The sequence below is a fragment of the Aptenodytes patagonicus genome, chromosome 8, assembly GCF_965638725.1.
Source record: "Aptenodytes patagonicus chromosome 8, bAptPat1.pri.cur, whole genome shotgun sequence".
Classification (NCBI taxonomy): domain Eukaryota; kingdom Metazoa; phylum Chordata; class Aves; order Sphenisciformes; family Spheniscidae; genus Aptenodytes; species Aptenodytes patagonicus.
The window spans coordinates 8,503,617-8,527,209 of NC_134956.1; the positions used below are offsets into that span (position 1 = coordinate 8,503,617).

The following is a 23,593-nucleotide window of genomic DNA, read 5'->3' on the forward strand; positions in this document are numbered from 1 at the left end:
TGTCATCAACCCCCTCCGTAAACACGAATTCCCATTTCAGCAAAGTGATGCCTGAGTCCTCCTAAGGCCGGCTCCACCTGTTGAACCTTCTCAGGTGGGCAAGGAGGGAAAACAAGGCAACGGATGAAGCAGTACCCTTCCTCCAGGACACAAAGGAGGCACCGCATCAACCACGGGGGCTCTGCATCCCGAGATGAGGGCAGTCCTTGCCATCAGGCACGCCAGAGACACACTCAGAAGATCCTGGCAGGGAGACGTGGCGCAGTCCAACCCGTCTAGCTCTCTCCTGAGCTGCCTGCCAGCTCCTCGGCTTCCTCCAGCTCCAACAGCTCCACTCAGTTTTTGTTCACAGCAGAGCTTACCCGCTCGACTGAAGAAACGGGGAACCAATTCCCAGCCCAAACAGGCTCATCTGAAAGGCCTGCAGGCAAACAGGGCGCCCTGATTCAACAGCTCCCCATCACAGACACCTTCCCCCCGGCCTAGCGAGACCCGGCTGCCCTGGGGCCGGCTGGGGAGCCGTGCCCAGCAGCGAGGTTTCCAACGCCGGTGGCTCCCCCACGGGGCACGCACTGCTCGGGCCGAAGCGTGCCCCGCAGCTCACCCGGCTCGAAGATCAGCAGGGGAAGCACACGCACCTTTCCCCCCCACACACCGGGGAAGGCCTCAGGGCGTGAGCCGAGACCGCCCTCGGCCCGTCGAGCCCGCGGCGCGGCGGGCCCTCCCCGGCCCGGCCCCACAGCGCGCAGGCGCAACGGCCCAACCCGCGCGGCGTAAATAGCACCCGGGCTTTTATAGCGCCCCTTCCCGGCAGCCCCCGCGCCCCGCCGCGCCGATTGGCCGTAGGGCGGGCGGGGGCGCGCGCGCGGGCGCGCGGGCCGGAGGCGGGCGGGGCCGGGCGGGGCCGGGCTGAGGGAGCGCAGCGCCGCGCCGCGCCGCGTCGGGCCGGTGAGCGCGCACGCCCCCGCCCCGCCCGTTTCCGTTCGCCGCTGCTCGAGCTCGGGCCTGTGGAGCAGGAAGCGGCGGGAGCGAGACACAGCGCAGGCCGCAGGTACCGGGGGGGGCTCTCCGCCGCCCGGAGGGGGGGGGGAGGCGGCTCGCCGGCTTTCCCTTCCCCCCTTCGCGGCGCCGCCGCCGCCGTCGCTGCTGCCGCCGCCGGGTGGGGCCCGCCCGCCCCCGCCGGGAGCCCGCGCCGCGGCCTGCGGGCGGGGGCGGACGGGCCCGGCCGAGCCTCTCGCCGCCGCGTCCGGGCGGCATCGCGCGCACAAAAGGGGAGGGCGTGTGCGGCGGCCCGGCCGCCCCTCCGGGAGCCCCCAAGTTTCCGGGGCCGGTAATGGGGCCTTTTCCGGGCGGCGGGAGCGGGGGAGGGGCGGGCGGGCCGGGGCGCGGCCCCGGGGGCTCCCCCGCTGGAGCCGCCCGCGCCTCGCGCGGCCCTCGGTGCCTGGGCCGCGGCGGGGACCCCGCTCCCGCCAGCTCCGCCGCGGGCGGCGCGGAGGCGGCGCTCGCCGCCCCCCCACCCCCCGCCGTGGGGTGTGACACGAGTGGGCACCGGGCGGTGGGGGTGACGGCTGACTGGCAGCTTGTTGTGGTGACGTCACCCGGGCGCGCGGGAGGCGCCGCCACGCCGGAGCGCGGAGTCGGGCCGCGGGGGTGAGCCGGGTCCTCGGGCCGCGCCGCGCCTCCACGCGTGGGTCGCCCACGAGCCCCCAGTGCGTCGCGCCGGCGGCGCGGGGCCTGGCCGGGGGCGTCAGCTCCTGCGGAAATACTTCCCGGTTTTTGTCAGCGTTTAAACTTTTAGCTGGGGAAGAAACGGCCTTTCGGAGTGCAACCGCAAACTTTTAATTTTGTTTTTGTGCCGCAGCCGAAGCCGGCGCGGCCTCAGCAGGCCGAGGGCACGCGGACAGGAGCGTAGCAAAGCGCTCGGTTTTGGTTTAAAACGCACTGCTCGCGCGATCGGCTTCCTGCGGCCCAACCGCCTTACCTTAGGCTGAAAATTGCCCGGCTTAAAATTACACACTACCTAAACCTTCTTTGCCAGGAAACCCATTCCTTCAAGGGCGAGAGGAGCCTGGAGACTACTCCAGTTGTGTTTGGGTCTAAAAAAAAAAAAAAACCCCAAAAACTTATTCTAGAGGTTTACGCAGCTAAAGTTATTGCAGAGACTCGGGACGAAGTATCGTCCCCAGTCAAATGATGCCTTAACTACTTTGATGTCCCTTTAAGTCTGTCTCTGCGAGGTGTCTGGAACGGGGTTTTGTTTGTTTTTAGTTGCTGCCTCATATCCAGCCTTTGTTTCTCTCCCGCTACAGTTCACCTGCTTGTTGCAGGGAACCCTTCACGAGCAGTGGTTCCCACCCGCTCTTTCTGTATGTGATGCAGGATTCGGAGAAAACTAAATCCTAAGACCTACCTAGGGAATGTTAGGTTTGTTGTTGCCTTTTTTTTCCCCCAGAGCTTAGACTAGGTAACAGTTCTGCTGTCTGTGTGATTTTAAAACAGTGCACTTCTTCTAAAAGCAAACTTTTATAACCCTCTTTTTATCTCAGAAATCTGCAAAATTAGTTTTACTTGTCCTAAGTGTTGTTTGTGACTCAAAGTTCTAGATTCTCCAATGGCTTTATTTGGGGATTTTTTCTTTTTTTTTTTCAATAGGGAAATATGAAGTCTCTCCCTCCCTGAAAAGATTGTTTGTGAAAATATTTACTTTCTGTTGAAGGCTCTTCTAATGCATCTTTGTGCCCTCCTTCTGCCCTGTTCTGGCCTTACGCAGGTCTCCAGCCACACAGCACTAGCATTTCTGTTTCAAATATGCAGACTAATTCTGGCTCTGATTTGGACCAAGGTTGCATGTTTAAAAAAAGAAAAATTGCCATTAGCCTTATTTCATTTTAATTAGTTCACTGGAATGCTTAACAGCATATTCAGCATAAATGCTTGACATAAATTAATTTTAATGGGTGATTTGTATCACTTAACACTAGAATACGTGTTTTGGGGGTTTTTTTTAGCCATTTCCCAAGACATAAATGCACCTTCACACAAGGGGCAAAAGAAATTCAGTCGGAGAGCTAAGCCGAGCAACTCTGATGTTATCCCTCCTAGTTCACCAAACTCACGCTCTGGCCCAGTGCCACAGCAATTGAGCGCCAGAGGCGGGGAGTTCTCTGAGCCAGGAATTGACAGTAGAAACATCCTAAATGATCTTAACTGCCACCAGGATGTAGGACTAGCAGTGGCTCTTCAGATAAGCAAATTCCAAATAAAAACAATTTGATAGTTTGGAGTGGCTTAGAAATATCATCATCTTTCCTTATTTTCTTAATGGTAACTCTTGTTTTTCCTACTTTTTACACTTCATCTTTTTCTCTCAACGTATTTACATTGCCCCAAACCCTGTTGGCTCGTCTTTACGCTGTTTCTGTGGTCCACTCAGCCCTCAATTTCTGACCTTGACTACTACCTTGTCACTAGCCTATTATATCTTCTCCTTCAGTCTCTCTGTGACATTTTATTCCCTGCTGCTGTGATACCATTAGGTTCTTTCCAAGTCTCCACTCAGACACTATCTATCTTTTACTTTTTAAACTAAACTGTAATCTGGCTCATGTGTTATTCCACGTCCATTTAAACTCTCATGTACCACTCTGTTGTCTTACGACTTGTCTTCAAATGCAGTTTAGCTAACGTGGAGGAAACGTTTAATCGGTGAGTTTTGAGGAAGTTAGCATGTCGATAAAGGCTAGCCAGCATGCCCTTTAAATCTTAAATTGATCTGTGATGAGTCTGTCCTAGTAAACAAGTAATAAGGGTGAAACGCCATAGTACAGAACAGTGCTGTGCAAAATAGATGCACCTAATGGCAGCTTACCTTCATTCCCAGGCTACGCAAATGCACACGCCTGAATGCACGCTGAAAATCCTCTGCTCCGTGCGTATTGGTGTGATTCCTCTCCTGCAACACTGGACACTGTATAAATAGCTAGGTAGCTAAGTAGAAAGAAGTAGTTGCTTATTACTTTTGGAATCATCTCAAAAATAAGCGCAAATATCCCAAAAGACTGTCTCCACTACACTGCTTAAGTTACCATTGCTTTAAGCTGTTTTACACCACTGTTAGGTGTCCATGTGCCTTCTGGCCTTGATGTGATCTCTGTTCCCACCTCATTCTGAACTGTGAATAAAAGCTACCAAAAGCATAATTGGAGTTGGTAGAGCAACTCTGATATGTCCATCCTCTCCTCTGTCCTTTTTCTGTCACCATGTTTTCACTTGAGAAGGGCATTTAAAAGAACTAAGACATCCATAGACCACCTTTTAAGATATTTGCCATCCACTGTTGCATACACACAACTAACAGCCAGTCCTTCCTAAATGAATCACCTAATTAAATTAATCAGAACAAGGTTCACTGTCTTTCTCTGACCAGCCTTCGTGACCAAGGTCCCTAGTAGAAGGAACAGATGGAGAGTCACTAGTATACCGAGTAAAATTGGGCAGTACACCCACAACAAATATGAGGTCTTTCTTTCCTCAAGCTCTGACAGTTGTGGGGGGGTTGTTTGCTTTTTTTATTGTTGTTCTTAATCAGAAACAGGGCTGAATTCAATCTCTTTGCTCAGTTAATTAGCAGTGCTTTGCAACAATAAATAGTTCTGTCTCACCTGCCTGTGTACTGACTGATTGAACTGTCACATTTGGAGCAGATCTCTAGTGTGGATGTGTACAAAGTGATTCCTCCTCCTCATCTTCACAGTTTTAAGGAAGATTGTCTTTGCATGTGTCAGTGGTTTGAAAGAACTAGCAGCTCTCCAAGTAGCAGTTATCTCTGTTTGCATTCTTTGCTAATGTTTCATTTTTCTTATACTTTACACCTGGAGGCTCTTTGTTCTTGACCTTCTATCTGCTCCGTTGAAATTGTGTGAGATGGGAAGGCTGTCTCACAGTAGGATCTTGACTTGGTACTGACAAAGTGAATTGACTCATTTTTTGAACCTCAGTCCAAAAGCTGTTTGGAAAGGCTGGGTTCCACGTAAACCACGGCAGAACTAGGCTTCTGCGCTTGAAATTGAAAATGTTGTTGGGAAGATTTTAAATTATACTGTGGAATGTTGACAGATGAGAATGAGCATGCAGTTTGGGATAAAGAAAGTATTAGAAATAAGAATACAGCCTTCAGAAAGTTCAAGTCATGAAGTTGACCAGAAAAGTAAATAAGAACGTGAACTCTGGCAAGTCAAATGAAAAATATAAGGACCCACCAGAGAGGCTCTGAGCAACATCATACTAATAGCAAAAAAAAAAAAAAAATTCTTTTCCAAGTACATCAGAAGCAAGAAAGTTGCTGGAGTCTGGAAGGCCAATAGATGATGAAGAAGTGAAAGAAATAGTTGATGATAAAGCCATCAGTAGAAAGCTAAATGACTTATGTGCGTTCCTGTTTACTGTGGAGGAGTCCAAAGAGGCTCCTGTGCCAGAAATTCTCTTTTATGGGGAACAGGACTCATTGGAAGATCTGTCTCTGCTTGAAGTGTCAGCAAATAAGTTTTTAGAGCAAAATGATAAATATAGTTACAAAATGCCAAGACCAGATGGTGCTTGCCCGAGGGTTCCAAAGGAAACTCGGGGATGAAATGACCGAATTATTAATTATGCTATGTAACTTCTTTCTTAATACCTTGAAGCCAGAGTAGTAGAAGATGGCTTACAAGGTAGCAGTTCTTAAAGATAGTTCAGCATGATATCAGAGAGTTCAATGCCTTTTTTTAAAAATAATTTCTAAAAAAAAAAAGCAAACAGATGGACTAACAACTTGTGGTGGGAGAAAGGCAACATGGCTTTTGCAAAGGAAACGGCGCTGCTTAAATCTACTGGAGTTTTTGAATGACTTGACAAGCGCAGAGAAGGGAAGTTTGGGACAAGAGAAGAATAGGGACCTGTGTTGCGCCTGTACTGTTCAGCATACTCATAAATGATCTGGTGAGAAAGGTATTGAGTAGTAAGGAAAGAAAAGACAAGAGCTGACTAGGAAGAATTGTAGCTCGGCCTTCTGACACTGAATTACAGGCAGTAAAATGTCAAATGAAATTTGTTCCAGATAAATACAAAGTTGGGAGGGGGAAATCTTTGTTTATGCACCAATGGGGTGAAAGTTAATTCTTGCCACTTAGGAGGAAGAGCTTGTCATAATTCTGTGAAAATGTGAGTTTAACGTTCAACGGTGATCATATGAGCACGTGTGAGGGGCTTGGGGGAAAGGAATAAAGAAGAAAACAGAGGATAGCATCATGGCTCTCAGTTCTTAGCACACTGATTACTGTGGTTTTGTGCGAAGGAAGATGGACTTTGAATCATAGAATCATTAAGGTTGGAAAAGACCTCTAAGATCATCGAGTCCAACCATCAACCCAACACCACCATGCCCACTAAACCATGTCCCTAAGCGCTGCATCTACATGTCTTTTAAATACTTCCAGGGATGGTGAGTCAACCACTTCCCTGGGCAGCCTGTTCCAATGTTTAACCACTCTTTCAGTAAAGAAATTTTTCCTCATGTCCAATCTAAACCTGCCCTGGCACAACTTGAGCCCATTTCCTCTTGTCCCATCACTTGTTACTTGGGAGAAGAGACCGACACCCACCTCGCTACAACCTCCTTTCAGGGAGTTGTGGAGAGTGATGAGGTCTCCCCTCAGCCTCCTTTTCTTCAGGCTAAACAACCCCAGTTCCCTCAGCCGCTCCTCATAAGACTTGTTCTCCAGACCCCTCACCAGCTTCGTTGCCCTTCTCTGGACACGCTCCAGCACCTCAACGTCCTTCTTGTAGTGAGGGGCCCAAAACTGAACACAGTATTCGAGGTGCGGCCTCACCAGTGCCGAGTACAGGGGCACGATCACTTCCCTACTCCTGCTGGCCACACTATTTCTGATACAGGCCAGGATGCCATTGGCCTTCTTGGCCGCCTGGGCACACTGCCGGCTCATGTTCAGCTGGCTGTCGACCAGCATCCCCAGGTCCTTTACCGACAGGCAGCTTTCCAGCCCCTCTTCCCCAAGCCTGTAGCGCTGCATGGGGTTGTTGTGGCTGAAGTGCAGGACCCGGCACTTGGCCTTGTTGAACCTCCTACAGTTGGCCTCGGCCCATCGATCCAGCCTGTCCAGGTCCCTCTGCAGAGCCTTCCTACCCTCGAGCAGATCAACACTCCCGCCCAACTTGGTGTCGTCTGCAAACTGACTGACGGTGCACTCAATCCCCTCGTCCAGATCATTGATAAAGATATTGAACAAGACCGGCCCCAAAACTGAGCCCTGGGGAACACCGCTCGTGACCGGCCGCCAACTGGATGTAACTCCATTCACCACAACTCTCTGGGCTCGGCCGTCCAGCCAGTTTTTTACCCAGCGCAGAGTACACCTGTCTAAGCCGTGAGCCTTAGGTACAGTGTACCTTGAGGTACAGTGCAACTGCAAAAGCAAAGAAGAGGCTGAGAAGAATGATCAGGGATAAGGAATGGATCCCGTACAAGGGATGCTTAAGAAGATTTGAACCCTTCAGCTTGGCAAAGGCATGACTGAGCACAGTTTGGCCTAGATCAAAACCCATGGTGCCTCTCCCACAGTCTGTACTGAGACCACAGAATGCAGTGCCACGAAGTGCTTTGAATGACAACTATTTACGTGGCTTCAGAACCAAACAGATGAAATAACAGAAGAAAATGCTATCAAATGGGCTGTTGAACACAAAGATTAAAAAAATTAAGAATACCCCCAAGCTGGAAACTGAGAAAATACACCTGCAGAGGTATCAATGTGTTTGCTCCTTCTTTTTATTCTGTCTTGGTGATCTGAGATACCTGCGTGTGTCAGGCAGGGTGCTGGACTTGATGGGTGTTTGATCTGAACCAGTGCAGTCTCAACAGATGTCTTGTGGTGGGAGAAGAGGAGGAACACAGGTGAGAGTGTCAGCTGTGGGTGCAAAACGGTGGTTGTCTGGAAGAGTTGGTGCTAGTTTCTCTTGTCCATATGTGCTTCTGCTGCCAGCTATGGGGCAGTGGTGTGTGCCTAAAGACAGCGATCTCGCCCAAGCAGAACCTGCCTTGTTCGGCACGTGGGCACCCTGTGTCCTCTTTGACATGCTGGAGGTGTCTGAGCAGAGAGGATACCAAGAAAAAAAATGTCACAAATGCAAAGCGTTTTGCAGATTGCACACAAGTGGAAATCCATGCATCTACGATAATTACCTCAATATTAAGCCCTAATCTCATTTTGTGCAAAGTAATCTCAGGACTTGGTATTGCATAAGAGAAGTGCTCTTGTAAGTCGTCGTACTTACAGATAACAAAGATCTAGTCAGTAGGGGCAAAGTAACAAGAATGTTAAGTGAGGGTGGAAGGACAGCACTGGCAGCCACAGCTCCTGAGGACAAAATACTGCTTTCTGCCTCCCGTAGTCCCAGCTTTGCCTTCAGCCTTGGAGAGGGACTTGTCATGGAAGAGTAAGGCAGGGGAGGAATGCTGGAGTTAGTCGTCTTCCCTGGGTTCTGAAATGGTGTTAATTCACTAATTATATAGCAATAGGGAGGTGAACAGCATAGGGGTGAACTTTGCAGATACTCGAGAACAAAGAAAACTTGTAGTAGACCAGGAGGACCTTGCTAAGTTTGGTGTTTGTAAAACAGGATGCATGGTGACAATGTTAAGACAGAGAGTTTTGCTTGCACATATTGCTGGTTTAGTTTCTCACAGGTTTGGCTTAAACAGGCTTAAAAAAGATGTTTCAGGAACCTCCTTTTGTGATATTTTTCCCCAATCAAGTGTTGAAAGCGAATTAAATAACCTGACTTGGAAAGGAAATGAAGGCATCTGTTTTGTTTGCACTTAAAAAACAATGCAAGAAAGCCCTACGGATGAAATAGGAGAAAAGTAGAAACTGAAAGTAGAAAATATAAAACAGAAGCTCAAAAGCATGAAAAGTAACTGGGAGAAAAGGGAGCTCAAAGAAAAACCTATGACTAAGAAATTATGGATCTAAAAAGTTGAAATGTGGTAGAAACAACGAAGCCTTGCTATGCGCCCTGCTGGGAGGCCTGCCCGCCTTTGCTTTGAACCTGGCTCATCCCATGTGCCCTTGTCCTTGTTTTAAAGACTGAATGCTCAGGCCCCAGCTTTTCTCATCACTGCTTAGGATCTTCGAAAGGTGTCTGTAGTTGTTGTCTGTCTTGGTTGCGTCTCTAACAGATTGTCCTTTTTCCAGTTCTGCCATAGCTGTTCTTCATATGGACGCTGTTCTATAGTTTAATCGTCCGTGTTGCCCTGCTCTGAGTCATTTCCAGTTCCTTTACAGCCTTTTGACATGGGGAGGATCACAACTGCACACAGAGTCAAAAGATGCAGGTGTGCTTGTGGATTCCTACAGCAGCTTAATGATTTCTGTTTTGTTCATTTTTTCCTAGTTCTTTATACTGGAATTTTTAAATTCTATTTAGTTCTTCAGAGTGTTGAGTTTGTATTTTAAAGCAATTAACTGTATAACCCTAAAATATTGCCCTTCAGTAGCAGTGATCAGCTCCCAGTCCATCATTTCATATAGGAAGTTGGACCTGGTTTTTACCTTGTGTATCACTTCACATTTATCTGTTTCAAATTTTATTGCTTAGGCACAGGGTCTGTTAAGGTTCTGAAATTTATCACAGTAAGCCCCTGCCTTTATTACCGGAACATCTTGGCATCATCATTAAATTTTGTTCTGTTGCTATTTTTCCTTGCTCTTTCAGGTCATTTAGGAATGTCAAGCTGTGCAGGTTCCACTGGTGGTCTTCTGTGAGAGCTGAGCATTTCTTTCTGTCTGGTTTGCTATCTTTCGCCAGTTATTTATCTGTACACAGGGAACTTCCCTATAATCAGGTATTTTGATTATCTCTTTAAATTAAAAAAAAAAAAAAAAGGTTGAATGGTATTGCACGCCTAATCTGACCAGACTTGGTAATTGACACCTCTGTTTTGATATATATCTCAGCTCTGAAGATCTCTGGCCTGAGAATGGAGAGGTTTTATATAATTTTTTTTTCCCAGAAAGCTCTTCACATACTGCAGCAGTTTAAGGAGTTTGAAAGAATGCTAATATGCAGTAATAATAAAGAGAAGTAGGACAACCTTAATGATTATAATCCCATCAGACTAAGACATCAATCCCAGGTACAATAATGGAATAAGTAACAAAGTGTTCAGGAAAGAATTAAGGCAATGTCACTCAACCTGGACTGGGTGAAATAGAAACAATTAGTGCTAATTGTTTCAGTTTGGTTCTTAAGTACAGGTGTTCATCTTAGCCTTCGGTTAGCACTTGACAGTAATTGCACATCGTTTTCAGTGAGAAACTAAGCTGGTACAAAATCAATATGGTTCATATTAAGTTTAGTAGAAAGAGGACAGTTTTAAAAGGCAAGTGGAGACTCAAGTGAATCTGTGTCTAGTGAGAACATGAAGGAATTGGCTTTTGGGCTGTATTTCTTAACAATCACCTGGAAGAAACAAAATACCAGTATGAAGAAATTTGCAGAGGCCAAATAAATGAGGAAGTGACAAATAAAACCTCATCCCTAATGCAGAAAATGTAGCTAACTGCTGGAGTGAGAAGCATGGTGGGGGATTCTCCGTTATCGCCTATTTTAAAGTCAAGATAGTCTGCACTTGAGTTAATGCAAGGAGTGAAACGTGTACCAGGGAATGACCAAGCTGCAGCTTGTTTGCACTTGAAACGCAGCTCAGGGTGTGGTTCTCTGATAGGGCGTGAGTGGATATAACAGCACACCCTTGTCAAAATGGGGGTGTCTCTCTGGGCTCCAGCTCCTGGGGCCTGTGTTGCAGCAGCCCCGGTGCCTTTGGGGCTGTGATGGACAATGTGGGATGGGAAGGCACATGGTGCTGTGCTGCTGGGCTTCCAGGGGTCCTCCTGGCTGAAGCATTTCACAGTGACACCTCTACCACCTTGTTACTCCTTATGCTAGGAGCAGCCGGTTGATAGATCAGCCAGTTGCTACTGTCAAAGGTGTAAAGGTATTAAAAAAATAAAACCAACTCTATGCTAGGATGCTTCAGGCTGGAAGGTCTGTTACGTGAGCAGCAGAAAGAGGGTGAGCGAGGTAAACTGTTTGCTCTCTTTCCATTTCAGAGTTAGGAGGCAGTAAAAGAAACTAGTAGGGACAATCTTGAATTTGAAGGAAGTGGCTTTACACACACAATGTGTAATTAAGCTGTGGGAACTCCCTCCAACAGGATGTTGTGAGTGCTGGAAGTTTGCATGGGTTCAAAGGGAGTCTGGACAAGCTCATGGAAGAGAAATCTGTTTGAGGTTACCAAATTCCTGGGAACCACATCTGACCCAAGAAGCTCCTGAGCTGAAATGGTTGGAGGCTGGAGAGCATGGAGGGGAAGCTTCTCATTCCTTTTTCCTCTTCTGCTTTTCTGTAGGAATCCACTCCTAAGCTGGTCCTGAATGCCAGGCGTTGAGGTGGAGAGACCTAAGTCCCAAGCCAATGTACCCATTTTTTTGTGTGTGTAGACCTGTAGTGAAGGGTGGTCTGTGAGTCTCTAGATGTAGGAAGTGTAACTTTAGCTGCAGGGACAAGTTGGTCCCCTGGTCAGTGTCCGTGCTGGAGCTGCTTGCGGGGCACAGTGCCGGCTGTAGAGGGTTGCACAGGTCATGGCTTGGGTGTTTTAACAAAAGGTAGTTTGTTCCTGGGAGCGTTTGATCGTGCTCTGAGACATCATTCCTGTAGAGCACCGGTGAGTGGGCTGTACAGGGAGGGAGAGGAAAGCAAAATGTTTTGCTCTTTCCTCTGGTGGTTCGAAATCAAGAAAATTTATCAGAATCAAAAGCAATTTTCTTCTCTGAGTGTCAGATGAATTGTATGTTGTCATACAGGATTTATCCTGAAGAGGAAAGCAAGGGCAAAGGCTGTAATTTGATAGGATGAATCCAGCTTTGAGACTTCACATGGTATCTCAGATTAGACATACTATGTCCGCATGACACACAACACGGACCTAGTACTGACTGCCGATTCAGGTTTCCTCCAAACCTTTGCACTGGCAGGCTTTATGCTGGATGAGGTATCTCCTGCCCTATCGCAGCCATCGTAGAGGCAGCATAAACAACACACTGTGTGATTAACTGAAATGCATTGTATGCCCATGCCTATTAAACACCAATTTTGTACTTTTGGATAACTCTTTTATGATTGTATAAAATTCATCAGTCGTTAAGGGTTCACTGAGGCTGGCTGGCCCTGAACCAATGTTGTTAAGACCTAATGCAGTTAAGCTGACACCGCTTCCAGTTCTGGTGATGTGGTACAAAGAGGCTTGAGCTGAGACCTGGTGAGGTTTATTAGCTAGGGTTGTAACACAGCTATACTGCTTCCCATTTAAAGCTGGCTCTGGAAATGTACAGCTATGTTTGCAAAGCACTTTTCCCAAACTAGTAAAACGTGCCACTCGAGCATGGTTAACACACAGTCTGAATAAACTGCTAGCAGAAAGCTGAACCCTGTCCTAGGACCTTCCTGAAGGACCTATGTCCAGTATTTTAATCCCATTGGATACTACCCTGACCTTCTGTGTCATTTTTTTCAATTGTACTTCAATCTTACAATAGAAAATTTCTGTTTTACTGTGGATTACATATAATGTGCAATGTCAGTAGCCTGCCCTGTGCTTTGCCAGCTTTGAGACTTTTTTCAAGTGTTAAATTTCATATGTAACCCTCAAAAAAAAAAAAAAACCAGCAGATCTCTTTTTCATACCAACTGCTCCCACTTAGCGCTGTAGCTGGAAATAGGTCTATTTTGCAGTACCGTCAAACTGCTTTATGTGCTGGGTGCTGTAAGGAATATAAATATAGTTGTTTCCCAAAGGCCTTGTTAGCAACGCTTTAAATAATATGGCTTATCGGTTTATGAATGCAAGTGTCCACAGGCAAATTTGCATAGAATTAAGTAAATTTCAATTATTGAAATAAGCTGTGTTGACTGTCTCCTTTATAGTGGTGACTGCATTTGTCTTTTTAGTGTTTGTATTCCAATGGCTTGTAATTGAACTGTATTTCTACCCCAGAAATACTTGATTTCAAGTTGTATGTGGTACCAAACGAGCATGATCACTCTGAGCATGGAGTTTGTCTGCCTTTACTTTCAGTGCAGCTGTACAGATGAGTTCTACTCTGGATGTCTTCAGAAATAAAGACAATAAATAAGTGGTCCCTTGCAGCACGTTTTGGTGTATGTATTTCTTCCAGAATCTTTTAGGAACCCTGTAGCATGGGTTGTATCTAACTCCTTTATGTGATTGAATCACCTTTTTTCTTTTTATATTTTTTTCTTACTCTTATTGCAGTCCCATGGCTGTTTGCTACCCATTTTGCAACTTCTGTAAGAGGTGAATTGGGGTCATAGTTTCCTTTACTTCACAACTATTGCTGTTTAAGAACATAGTCCATCCTGTATGGGTTGTGTGGAAAAAAAAATAGCATGATAGCACACATAGGCTTATGTATGCTCAAGGGAGCTGATTTAAGGTAGCATGAATAGCATTTCAAAAGCAAACTGCAATGTTTCTGACATTTGTTTATACATACTTTCACTAACGAAAAGCGTAGCGGAGAAAAAAATTACAAAATGCATAGTTGCTGACATTTTCTATTGGAACTTCAATGGAGGAGAAGGTTGAGATGCTTGCTTCCTGTTGGCGATTAAACAGCTGGGAGATGTGGGAGTCCTGGGTTCTGCTCTAGAGGAGGGTGGATTTGAGCAGTTACATCCTTCTGCCATCTTCCTCCTGGCCTGTTTGCCTGCCCCCTCCCCATTCTGAGCTCATGGTCTTTGGACCACCTCCACCCACATGCTCCGTATTCAATCTCAGGTTCTTCATTGTCTGTATACAGCTGCCCTAAAAGCAAACCTATTTGCTTTTGGGCTGATCTGCTTTCTGCTCCAAACTGTTTTGGTAGTTCTCAGTTTTGATTCCAGACCTTGCTAAACAGCCAGAAGAAAACTGTGGGAAAAGCCTGCTCATCCATGTCCTCTTCATCACTGGAGTCTTTGGGGAAACTCATGCCTCCTCCCCCTCAAACTTGAACAAAAGTGAGTATATTTTAAGAGTAAGTTCAGATCCTGGTGCAGAGGCACTTCTCCCCTGTGGTAGGTAGAGGGCAGGGCTTGACTGGTCGGGATGGGGGACACTTGAGTAGGGCTTCATCTTCTGGTCCCTCAGCCTTGCTCTTGTTCCTCCTGCTGGCCCAGGGCAGGGCTGACTGAATGAAGGGGGAAATGAAGCAAGTAAGAACAGTGCCAGGCTGTAATTCGCTCAATAGCAAACTGTTCAAGAGCTGAGAGTGGAGGAGTCAGCAGCAAAGCAGTCTTTACAAGATTTCAAAACCCTCGCTTTCCAACATTTTGGTTTTAAGGACTTCAGCAAGATTAGGTGGGAAAGAATTTAAAAGATGTTTCCCCCTCAGCATCAGAAACAACATTAATGGTCCTGCTGAACTGCTTCTGCTGAGTTCTTGCTAACATATGCAGTAATCCAGATCTTTTTTGACAAAACTGTGCATTATACAAAGGATCTGCCCATATGGCATAGCAGGCAATATAAAGTTGATAGTAGTTGATTGGTAATAGAAAGTAACTCTAGTCGGGATACCTATGTAATGGTAAAGGGCTGTTTCTTCCACCTTATTACTTTCTCCAGGATGAGATCCAGAGCGAGACAGGCAAACCTGGCATGTTTGTTACCAGCTTATCCAACTTCAGAATGTCAACAGTGTGTCCACAATCCTCGCTCGTGCTGTGTGGCCTTGGGATTTGCAGGAGAGGAGGCACTGGAAACGTTGTTCCTTGGAAAAATAAATAGCGGGCTGAAGAGAAGAGGCAAATTCCATTGCAGTAAACAATAATACTTGGGGGGGAGTACATTTAAAACACGGAAAAAAATATTTTCCCCATTTCTCATTCTTCTGGAGTATTTGCTAGATTCTTTTAACAAGCAGAGCTTTATGCTGCATGAGTCTTGGAGCGTCACTGCACTTAGAAATAGCAGCCTCATGTAACAAGGATATTAGTGTGGCAACTCTCACCAAACAGGAGCTCCTTGTGTTGTAAGCTCCTGTGATGTTAGTGGGATTGAGTAAGCGATGTCTAAAGCTCTTGTAATACCTGTGAAAGGCACTGGCCTAGGTTGAGGAAATGTCATAATTGAGTCTCTTCCATTCAGATGAGTCACTTGAGTCATGTTGTGAGAGTTTCCACTTTGAATCTAGCAGACTAGCTGGTTTTAAGAATCCTATAAATGCAAAGGTGGGAGGAGTGGTTCATTTAAGAGTAGGAAAAATTGCAGATCTGTCATCTTTGCTGCAGAAGACAGCACAGATTCTCCTAGAAGATCACTGCAGCCATTCTGTTACACTCATTGGGATAGAATATTTCTTGCTCAGTGTTCTGTGTGCATCGTCAGTGATGCTGTTCCAGCAGCTTTCTGGATTTATTGGTCTCTCCCTGCTCTATGCATTGCATAAAAGGATGAATGTGTAGTACTTGTGTTCAGTTACAGTGAGGTAATGGTAGCTTGGATTTGGTCTATTTGTAATACCCTCTTAGGTAGCTCATACAGGTTTTTTTACCTCTAAATGTAGACACATACTCACTGGTGACAGGCTGTACTGCCGCAAATAGTAACTTGCATGTAACCTAAGTACCGTACATCTTAAATGAAACTTTTTAGGCTAGCAAAGTGCTTTTTGATTCCTGCCAAAACATACTGCTGGTCCAAATTTGATGTATTTCCAGGCTTCAGAATACTTGATTAAGAAAACCAGAGCATGTCAAAATGCAGCAGAAAGACCTGACTGCTGTGAATGCTGTTAGTGTTGTCCTTGTGATATGCACCACTAAGATGTAGCTCCATTCTAAGCAATTTTTTTCTCTGTTGTACTACAGAGATGTTGCTTTTCTGATTATTTGCCAGACTTGAAAATCCCTTCTAGCTACCCACTGGACAGGAATGTATTTGTTTTAACTAAAAATAATTAGCTAAAAGATGCTGATCTGTATACTGAATCCTCTAAATTAGGAGATTATTATTGTAAATATGCTTAATGCATGGATTATGGGATGCTGTTGCTGTGGCCAGATATCTGCTAAAATTTGAAGAACAAATATGGGGGTTTTGGACATGTAGCACCACTAGAACAATTTCCATATGCATGGAGACATTCAGCGATACAGACAAGATGAATCTGTCATGAGAAAAAAGCTGGATGCAGGCCCAACAGCAGTGTTCCATCCTTGAACATCCACATGTTGAACAGAAGTGAAGTATATTGTTCTGGCAGCAAGTAAGGGTTCAACCTCACCAGCAGAGAAGAAACTTCAAGTACCATAAAGCCGTAAAGTTCATAACCACTAATGTCAGGAAGAAACAAGCAGTTGTGATGTTTGGTGACTTCTTTCCGAGGTCGATGGAGGGGGGTCTATCCAGTGGTCAGACCTGACATCCTGAGGCGTCTCTGTCTACCCAGCATTTATAATCTGAGCTGTTTCTGAAAATTTGTTGAGGTCTGTAAACAAACTAGCCTCAGCCTGTGCTGCGTGCACAGGGGAACGCTTGACGTAAGCAAATCAAAAGCAACTCCTAGGGCTTTGGAGGTAAGTGAAAGCTTCAGGGATACAAGTGGTGATCTTTGCATCCTGAACTGAATTTTATACAACACATTTGTTCCAAGGACATTATGCAGAGGGAATTCTTCTGTGGTAATGCTCTGGAAGGTGAAACTAAAGTAAAAAAGATGAGGATGCCATAGGTCACCAAGGAGAGATAAGGTGGTTGAGGCTTCTTGTGGGCATCTTGGCAGCATCCTCTAGAAGTTGGTGATGAGGGAATTTTAATTACCTAGATGTTCGATGCACTAGACGGAAGGGACTGTTCAGCAGGTTTGAGGTGTCCTGGTGACTGTCCGGCACATAAAAGACTTTGAGCAGGGGAGAATCTCATGGGGTGGATCCTAAGCAGTGGGAAGGAAGTGGTTGAGCATACATTGCTGAAGGGTGCCGTGATTGACAGAGTGGTCTTTCCACCCTGGGTCCAAATAATGTCAGCAGATCTCAGGAAAGTTTCAGGCAGGGAGAGTTTCATGATAGGCTTTTCTTGGGAAAAAGATAGTGAGATCAAATAAAACTCCTGAAATAATTTTGTGTGTATATATATAATTTTCAAGCTGGTTTTTTAGGGAAGGGTTTCTAGAAAGCACTACATTAAATGATGAAATTTTTTTTTTTTTTTTTACAGAATTGCAGTTTTCTTGTAGACCTTAGGCATAAGGATGTAGAAGGCCAAAGCATAACATGAGATTTAACTGGCAAGGAACACTTAAAAAAAAAAAAAAAAACCTAGAGTGACGGAAGTATTTAGAGGGAGATAAAGGAAGAGTTGATCTGATAATCCACAGAAAAAGACAGTTATCCATAGGTGATGCCAAAAAGGTCACCTACGCTAGGTGCTATTGCAGGTAACACAAGTGATCAAGGGCCAGAGCCCCAGCCACTAGCACTGAAGGGAGAAGGAGGGAGGATACTGAGGAAGGACAGGTTATCCCATTCCATCATCCACCTACTTTGTCTCCAGTGTGGTTTCATCAATGACCTAGATAATTATCTGGGAATCATGATTATTAAACTTGCATCTGAGAAAGGCTATGATTAAGCTGGAGGACAGAACTAGAACTGGGAGGTAGAATAAAACACCAGTCAGAGGAAGGATAAATAAAAGCATGGCAGTAGAACATTCAGCTGTGTGAACAGAGAACAACTTGCTATGTAGCAATCCTAATGAAAAAGATCTGGGAGTTATCGTGAATTAAAAGCTGAGTGTATCAACAGTGTTGTCTTCTGGGGAGGGGGAAAAAAAAAAAAAGACATACACCTCCAGTATGGTGTTTAAGCAACAGTATGTCCTGTAAGATCAATAATATAATCCTTCAGCTCTAGTTAATGTTGGTAAAGCCCTAGGTGAAATACTGGATTCAGCTTTTGGGCTCCACGCTTTGGTAAATCTGTGCCAGTTGGACTGTGCCCAGAAGGGAGCAACAGGGAAGTCTAGGAAATATGATTTACAGAGAAGGCTTGAATAAACTGGAATTGTTTTGCCTGAAGAGAAGACTAAATGAAGGCATGTATTCTCAACTGCACTAGGGAAAGGGAATAATCTATTCTCCTGTGCCCATGACAAATAGGATAAACAGTAGTGGGCTAACATTACATCAAAGAAAGTTGAGGATACACATTGGGGGAAATTTTCTCATAGTAAATATTGTGGAGCACAGGAGTAGATGGCTTCAGAGGTTTTGTAGGACTCGGAATTACAGTTTTTGAGGGCCGGTTAGACAAAGCTGATAGTAGGTAGGACTTGTAAGTAGTGGATCTTGACTTGGTACAGAGGACAGATGATTTCCAGTTCTGTAAAAATCAAATATTACCATTGCTAGAAAGTATTCAAAACCATCTAAAACCACTGAAAGAAAACCTTTTTAAAGCTTGGATCATTTTAAACCTCCCACAAATGTAAAAATAACCCCAAATCCCTAAGGTAAATAAATTGAATGTGTGTACATATATATTCACAAGGTGAAAGAAGCTCATTTTAGAGATAGATTTGGATTACTTGAGCAGTTGTGTCTGACAAAGCTGTGCTCTACAAGTCCTTGAGCCCTTGCTGCTTGATGGGCTGAAATGGTCCTTCTCTGTTTCCACCTGGAACAGAAGTACAGAATCTCTGTAATATCCACTGCTTCTTCACCAACTAATAGTACTAAAGGTTACTTTTACATGGTTAGTTTTATCTTTTTACTTAATTTTGTAAGGCAAGAGGCAGAAAGGAGAAAACATTTTTGCTATGTCTTTTGATTTTCTTCTGTGCTTCTTCGAGCCCTTCTCCCCTTGCCAGCAGCCTCAGTCATCCGCATAGACTGGGATTGTCATGGCAAAGGTTAACTCACAAGGGTGCTCCCTCTGTGGTATTTTAGTCATGCAGTGGTAGGTATTATGGTAGCGTTGCTGTTTGCTCCATTCCCAGGAAGCTTCACGGGATGACTAAGCAGCTTCCCCTGGAGTGCCTTCATGTTATGGAGAACAAAGTAGTTATGGGTCTGTCCTCATTCCAGTCCCTTGTAGCCAGGTCCCTCCCTAAATTTCTGGCTTGTTCCTGCAATAGTCACAAATAAATGCCTAGGGAGAAGAAAGAAGAGAGCAGGCACATATATAGTGCTTCCCACAGTACTCTCTCAGCCTCAAAGTGCTTTCACTATGGGGATTTTCTAAGGCAGATGTGGTTTCTGCATTCTTTAACTCACTCAGGAAGGTTCTTCCATGTACTTGCCTAGTCGTCTTTAGGCCTGTATAAATTTCTTGTGTTCACAACATCCTCTTGCTGGAGTTCCCAAGGCCCGTTGCCTTCTGGTGGGCTTTTGAACCCTTTTCTACTATCTTTGTATCGCCCCCCTCGCATTCGTTTGTGGGAAGCGATGATGAGCAATCAATCCCTATCCATACTATTTGGGCCGCTTGTGACCTTGTAGAAATTTGCCAAATCCAACACAATCATCTCTTTTGGTCCCACCCTGACTCTAGGCTTTCACTAAACCTATTCAAGCTTTCATAACATCTTTTTTAGGCCAAAGTTGCATGTGAGCAAGCCACGGATTTGTATGGTGGTCGTATCATTGTTCTGTTCCCTTCCTAGCAGTTCCTGCTATTTCATTTTGTTCTTTTTGACTGCTACCAAGCTCATGTTTCCAGGAGCTTGATACTTCACCCAAGATCTTGCTCACGAAGTGTAATCATCAGCTTAGGGCCCCATGTGTTACATTTGAAGTTTGGACAATTTTTCTCCTTGTATGCATTATGAGATAGATATATTTACAGTGAACTACCTGGAATAACTTTGTAACATTAACAAACTGTCAGCTCACTGTTCACATTGGTTTCTGTGTTGCCAATATCAATACATTGAACAGCAGAGATCTGTGTGGAGCACCACAGTGGTGTCTCCCTCTGTGTCCCCCCTTTACTTAATGTAAGCTGATAGCAGGCGAAATAACCTGATAACAGCGATGTTCAGGAAAGCGGTTTGAGGAGCGGGATGTGTACTTCCAAAATCCTTTGCAGTGTGGTAGTTACAGTCCAGCCTGCAGGAACAGGCTGGTTACCCTGAGATCCTCCTGTTGGTGCTCTGACGTGGCAGCAGAGTGCTCCTCGGTCCAGCTGACTCCACACAGCTTCTGGCACTTTGTAGTTAAGACAACTCAGTGTGACAAGAAAATGCTACTGCCCTCAAATTGAAGCATCTCTTCTTCGATTACCTAAAAGACACTTTTCAGAAGGTGCTCTAGGACAGTGCTGCTTGCTCACTCTGGACATTCCTATCTCAACCTTTAGAATAGGTAAAGAAATGCCCATCCAGGCTGCTCTCCTCTCCTTTCTATTATTCTTGCACCCAGTGGCTCACCAGTGTGTTGGCAAGTCCTGGGGAATGTTTTTCCCAAAAGGATGGGAATTTGAACTCGTGTGATTCCAAATACTTGCCTGTGTCTCTAATGGACATGTAGACTCAATTTAAAAATTCTTATTAATTGGAAACTTAGTGGTTGTTAATTATTAGCATCTCAGTTAAAAGCTGCGGCGGAAGAATTAATGAGTCGTCGTTTTGTTTTTCAGCTATGGCAGCCATTCGAAAAAAGCTGGTTATAGTGGGTGATGGTGCCTGTGGAAAGACCTGTCTGCTGATCGTATTTAGCAAAGACCAGTTCCCTGAAGTGTATGTTCCCACCGTCTTTGAAAATTATGTAGCAGATATCGAAGTGGATGGAAAGCAGGTATGTGTACACTTCTGTCAAAATGAACTTGCATTTATTCAGAATAGCATGGAGATCTCTATGCTTCTTTAATAAGTGGTTAGTACACATGCTTAGTGCTTATGTTGTAAACATACTTTTAAATATTAAGCATGTTCCTGTGGAAAAAATACTGGCTTTGCTAGAACCCACTTATATCCAATGTCTGTTCAACGACCTATTTCTAACCTTATACAAGTTGAAATTCTAAAAAACATACAGTTACTCCAAGTAAAATGTTGCAGTAGGTGGGAGAGGATGGAGCAATTCGAAGACGTGCCTACATGCTGAGGACACCGGGCTATTAGCCTTTGGAATTGCGTAGTGGAGTCCCTGTTTTGATAGGAACCCGGTATTGTGATTAACAAAGAGTAGTTCCTGGAGAGAGTCTTTTCATACTCTCTGTTGGCAACATGCAGGATCCTCTTCAGAAGAGATGACTGACAGGCTTCAAAGGGATTTGATTTTTGTAGTGTACATCAGCATCATCTGTCTCACTTGTCTGAAGGAGCGCAATTCTTAGCAGCCAAGCATACCCACAGCTCACTGAGCTTCATTTTTAGTTTGTACTTCAGTAAATTAATCATTAAAATATTTCATTTTAGTTGTAAATATTTTGAAAATCAGTTTTCAATCTGTGTCACCCCTGAGTCCTTTTGTTTGCCAAACAAGCAAACATGCCAGACGCCTGCTCCAAGAGGCAGTTTTCAGAAGGCTGCTCTCTGAACGCCGGATAGGTTGCCTTCTGCGTTTATGTCATGCAAGGTAGCGTGTGATGTGTAAAATTGTCACTTTCCAGGATAACTCCGGAAGCACACAAAGCAGAAACTTCGTGCCTTGGAAAGCTCAACTCCTTTCAAACCATGCATATGTCTGTTTTGTTACTGTGACCACACAGGGCTGACCTCAGTGCCATGGGTCCTCATGTCAAGCACGTTTTTGATGCTGACGGTGCTGAGCTTCCCTGTCTCGCTCCTTGCTGCGACATGAGCCTTTGCTCTGGGTTCAGGTACAGCCAGAACATCTTTCAGTCAGTTCTGGTTCAGATGCAGTGACAGATTGATTGAAACTGCTCGGTTTCGATCCTGATTTGAGCAAACACTTTTTGAGCTAGTTTTGGGCTTTACGTTAAATTTTATCTCCTACTGTTACAGGCATGGATTATTTGTGGGTTTAGTCATGATAGTTCATGCTATTTGAGTCTAAAAGGAGCTTTTCTCTCCCATGATACGAATGGGTAAAAAAAACCCTTACTTTTGGACTCATATTAGAACATGTTTTCCCCTCAGGTGACCATTTCTGCAGTTTCTATATTGTATCTTAGACTCTAAGGACTATTGTTTAAAATATGTATGATATCAATTTCTCTCTCTTATCACCTAGTCAAACTTCCTCATTCCCTTCTGCCTGAATCTCTGCATCTCTAAATGGGTTGAACAGAGAGTCGTGCCCTATCAGCTGTATGCAGCCGGTATCTAAATAAACATTGCATGAGCAGCTTGAGCAGGGCATTTTCTGTTGTGGAAATGTCAGCTGAATTTTTTTGTGACTAGATGACATACTTTATCTGAGCACTTTGTCTTCTGAAAACTTGATTAGAAAAGTTTGTAGGAGAGTGGTACTTAAGACTGATCTGTTTGACAGCTGCTTACATCTGTCTTCCTAGAAAAGCATTACCAGAAATGTTCAGAAGCCATGTGAAGACAAAACAGTGATGGCACGAGATGCGTTTTTTTAGGTAGAGCAAAGGAGCTGATTGCAGTGTCATGTGAGGGAACCCTCAACAGACATCTCTGTAAAAAATAAGAACGTTTGCCACAAAATTCACATTTGCAAATGCAGAGGTGACTCTGAGGGGAGTATTTCTGACTGAAATACAGAAGAATTTTTTTGTATATGCACGCAGCTAAGGCTTTGTATCTTCACAATTTAACCAGACAGTTGCATTGCACGTTCAAGCTCACATTTGGGTTCCAGTTCTGCCCATCTGAGCTGCTGTGGACTTCTTTCCTGTAATTTTTGAATGTAGGAGCTTAAACAAGAAGGAACCCACTCCATTACAAAGGCAAATGCATCAGAGCATCTCGAGCAAGAGTATACCTTGAGAGCTTGATTCTAGTTTTTAAATTTCCTAGTTTAAACATTGGCTCTTCCTTCTACAGTTTTAAACGATCCTATTGGGATGTTCTCCCCTAGCTCCACCGTAAGTAGAAATATTGAGAACATTAGCTACTTTACTCAGTTCTTAGTAACAAGAAGCTTTACACACAAATCAGCTTTATTTCAAAGCAAATTACAAGTGTAAATTTCTGCTGTGATGGAGTTTAAATGAATTTGTGCACAAGTAAGTACAATCTTGACATTTCTTAGTCACTACAGGTTCCAGCTGTAAATGAAATGAAAATGTGCATAATCCTAAAAGCATATACTTTAGAGAGTCCACTTTCACTGAAAACTGGTATTTCTGGAATGCTTATCAGAGAGATTCCCAGCCCTTTGGAGTCGATTCCCTTCGATCCTTCTGTCTTGCTTTTCTGGTGGTAGGTTTTATGTCCTTTCAGAGAATTGGCACTGGTCATGGATGTAAAGAAAAGTCTCATAAGGTGCTATAAATTGAATTTTGGAGTTATGGAACGTAAAATTTCTAATAGTTCTCCTGTCAA

The 23,593-nt window shown here is 44.8% G+C and overlaps 1 protein-coding gene across 1 annotated transcript in view; it reads left to right on the forward strand.

Annotated features, from left to right (window-relative positions):
* The first annotated feature begins 921 nt into the window (after positions 1–921).
* The window catches only part of RHOA (ras homolog family member A), a 28,672-nt gene continuing 6,000 nt past the window's right edge, over positions 922–23,593 (forward strand). Inside the window, exons 1-2 of the mRNA XM_076346240.1 lie at positions 922–1,051; positions 20,755–20,912. Coding sequence (XP_076202355.1) covers positions 20,757–20,912 — 156 coding nt within the window. The 5' untranslated portion in view covers positions 922–1,051; positions 20,755–20,756. The remainder of the gene's footprint in view (positions 1,052–20,754; positions 20,913–23,593) is intronic.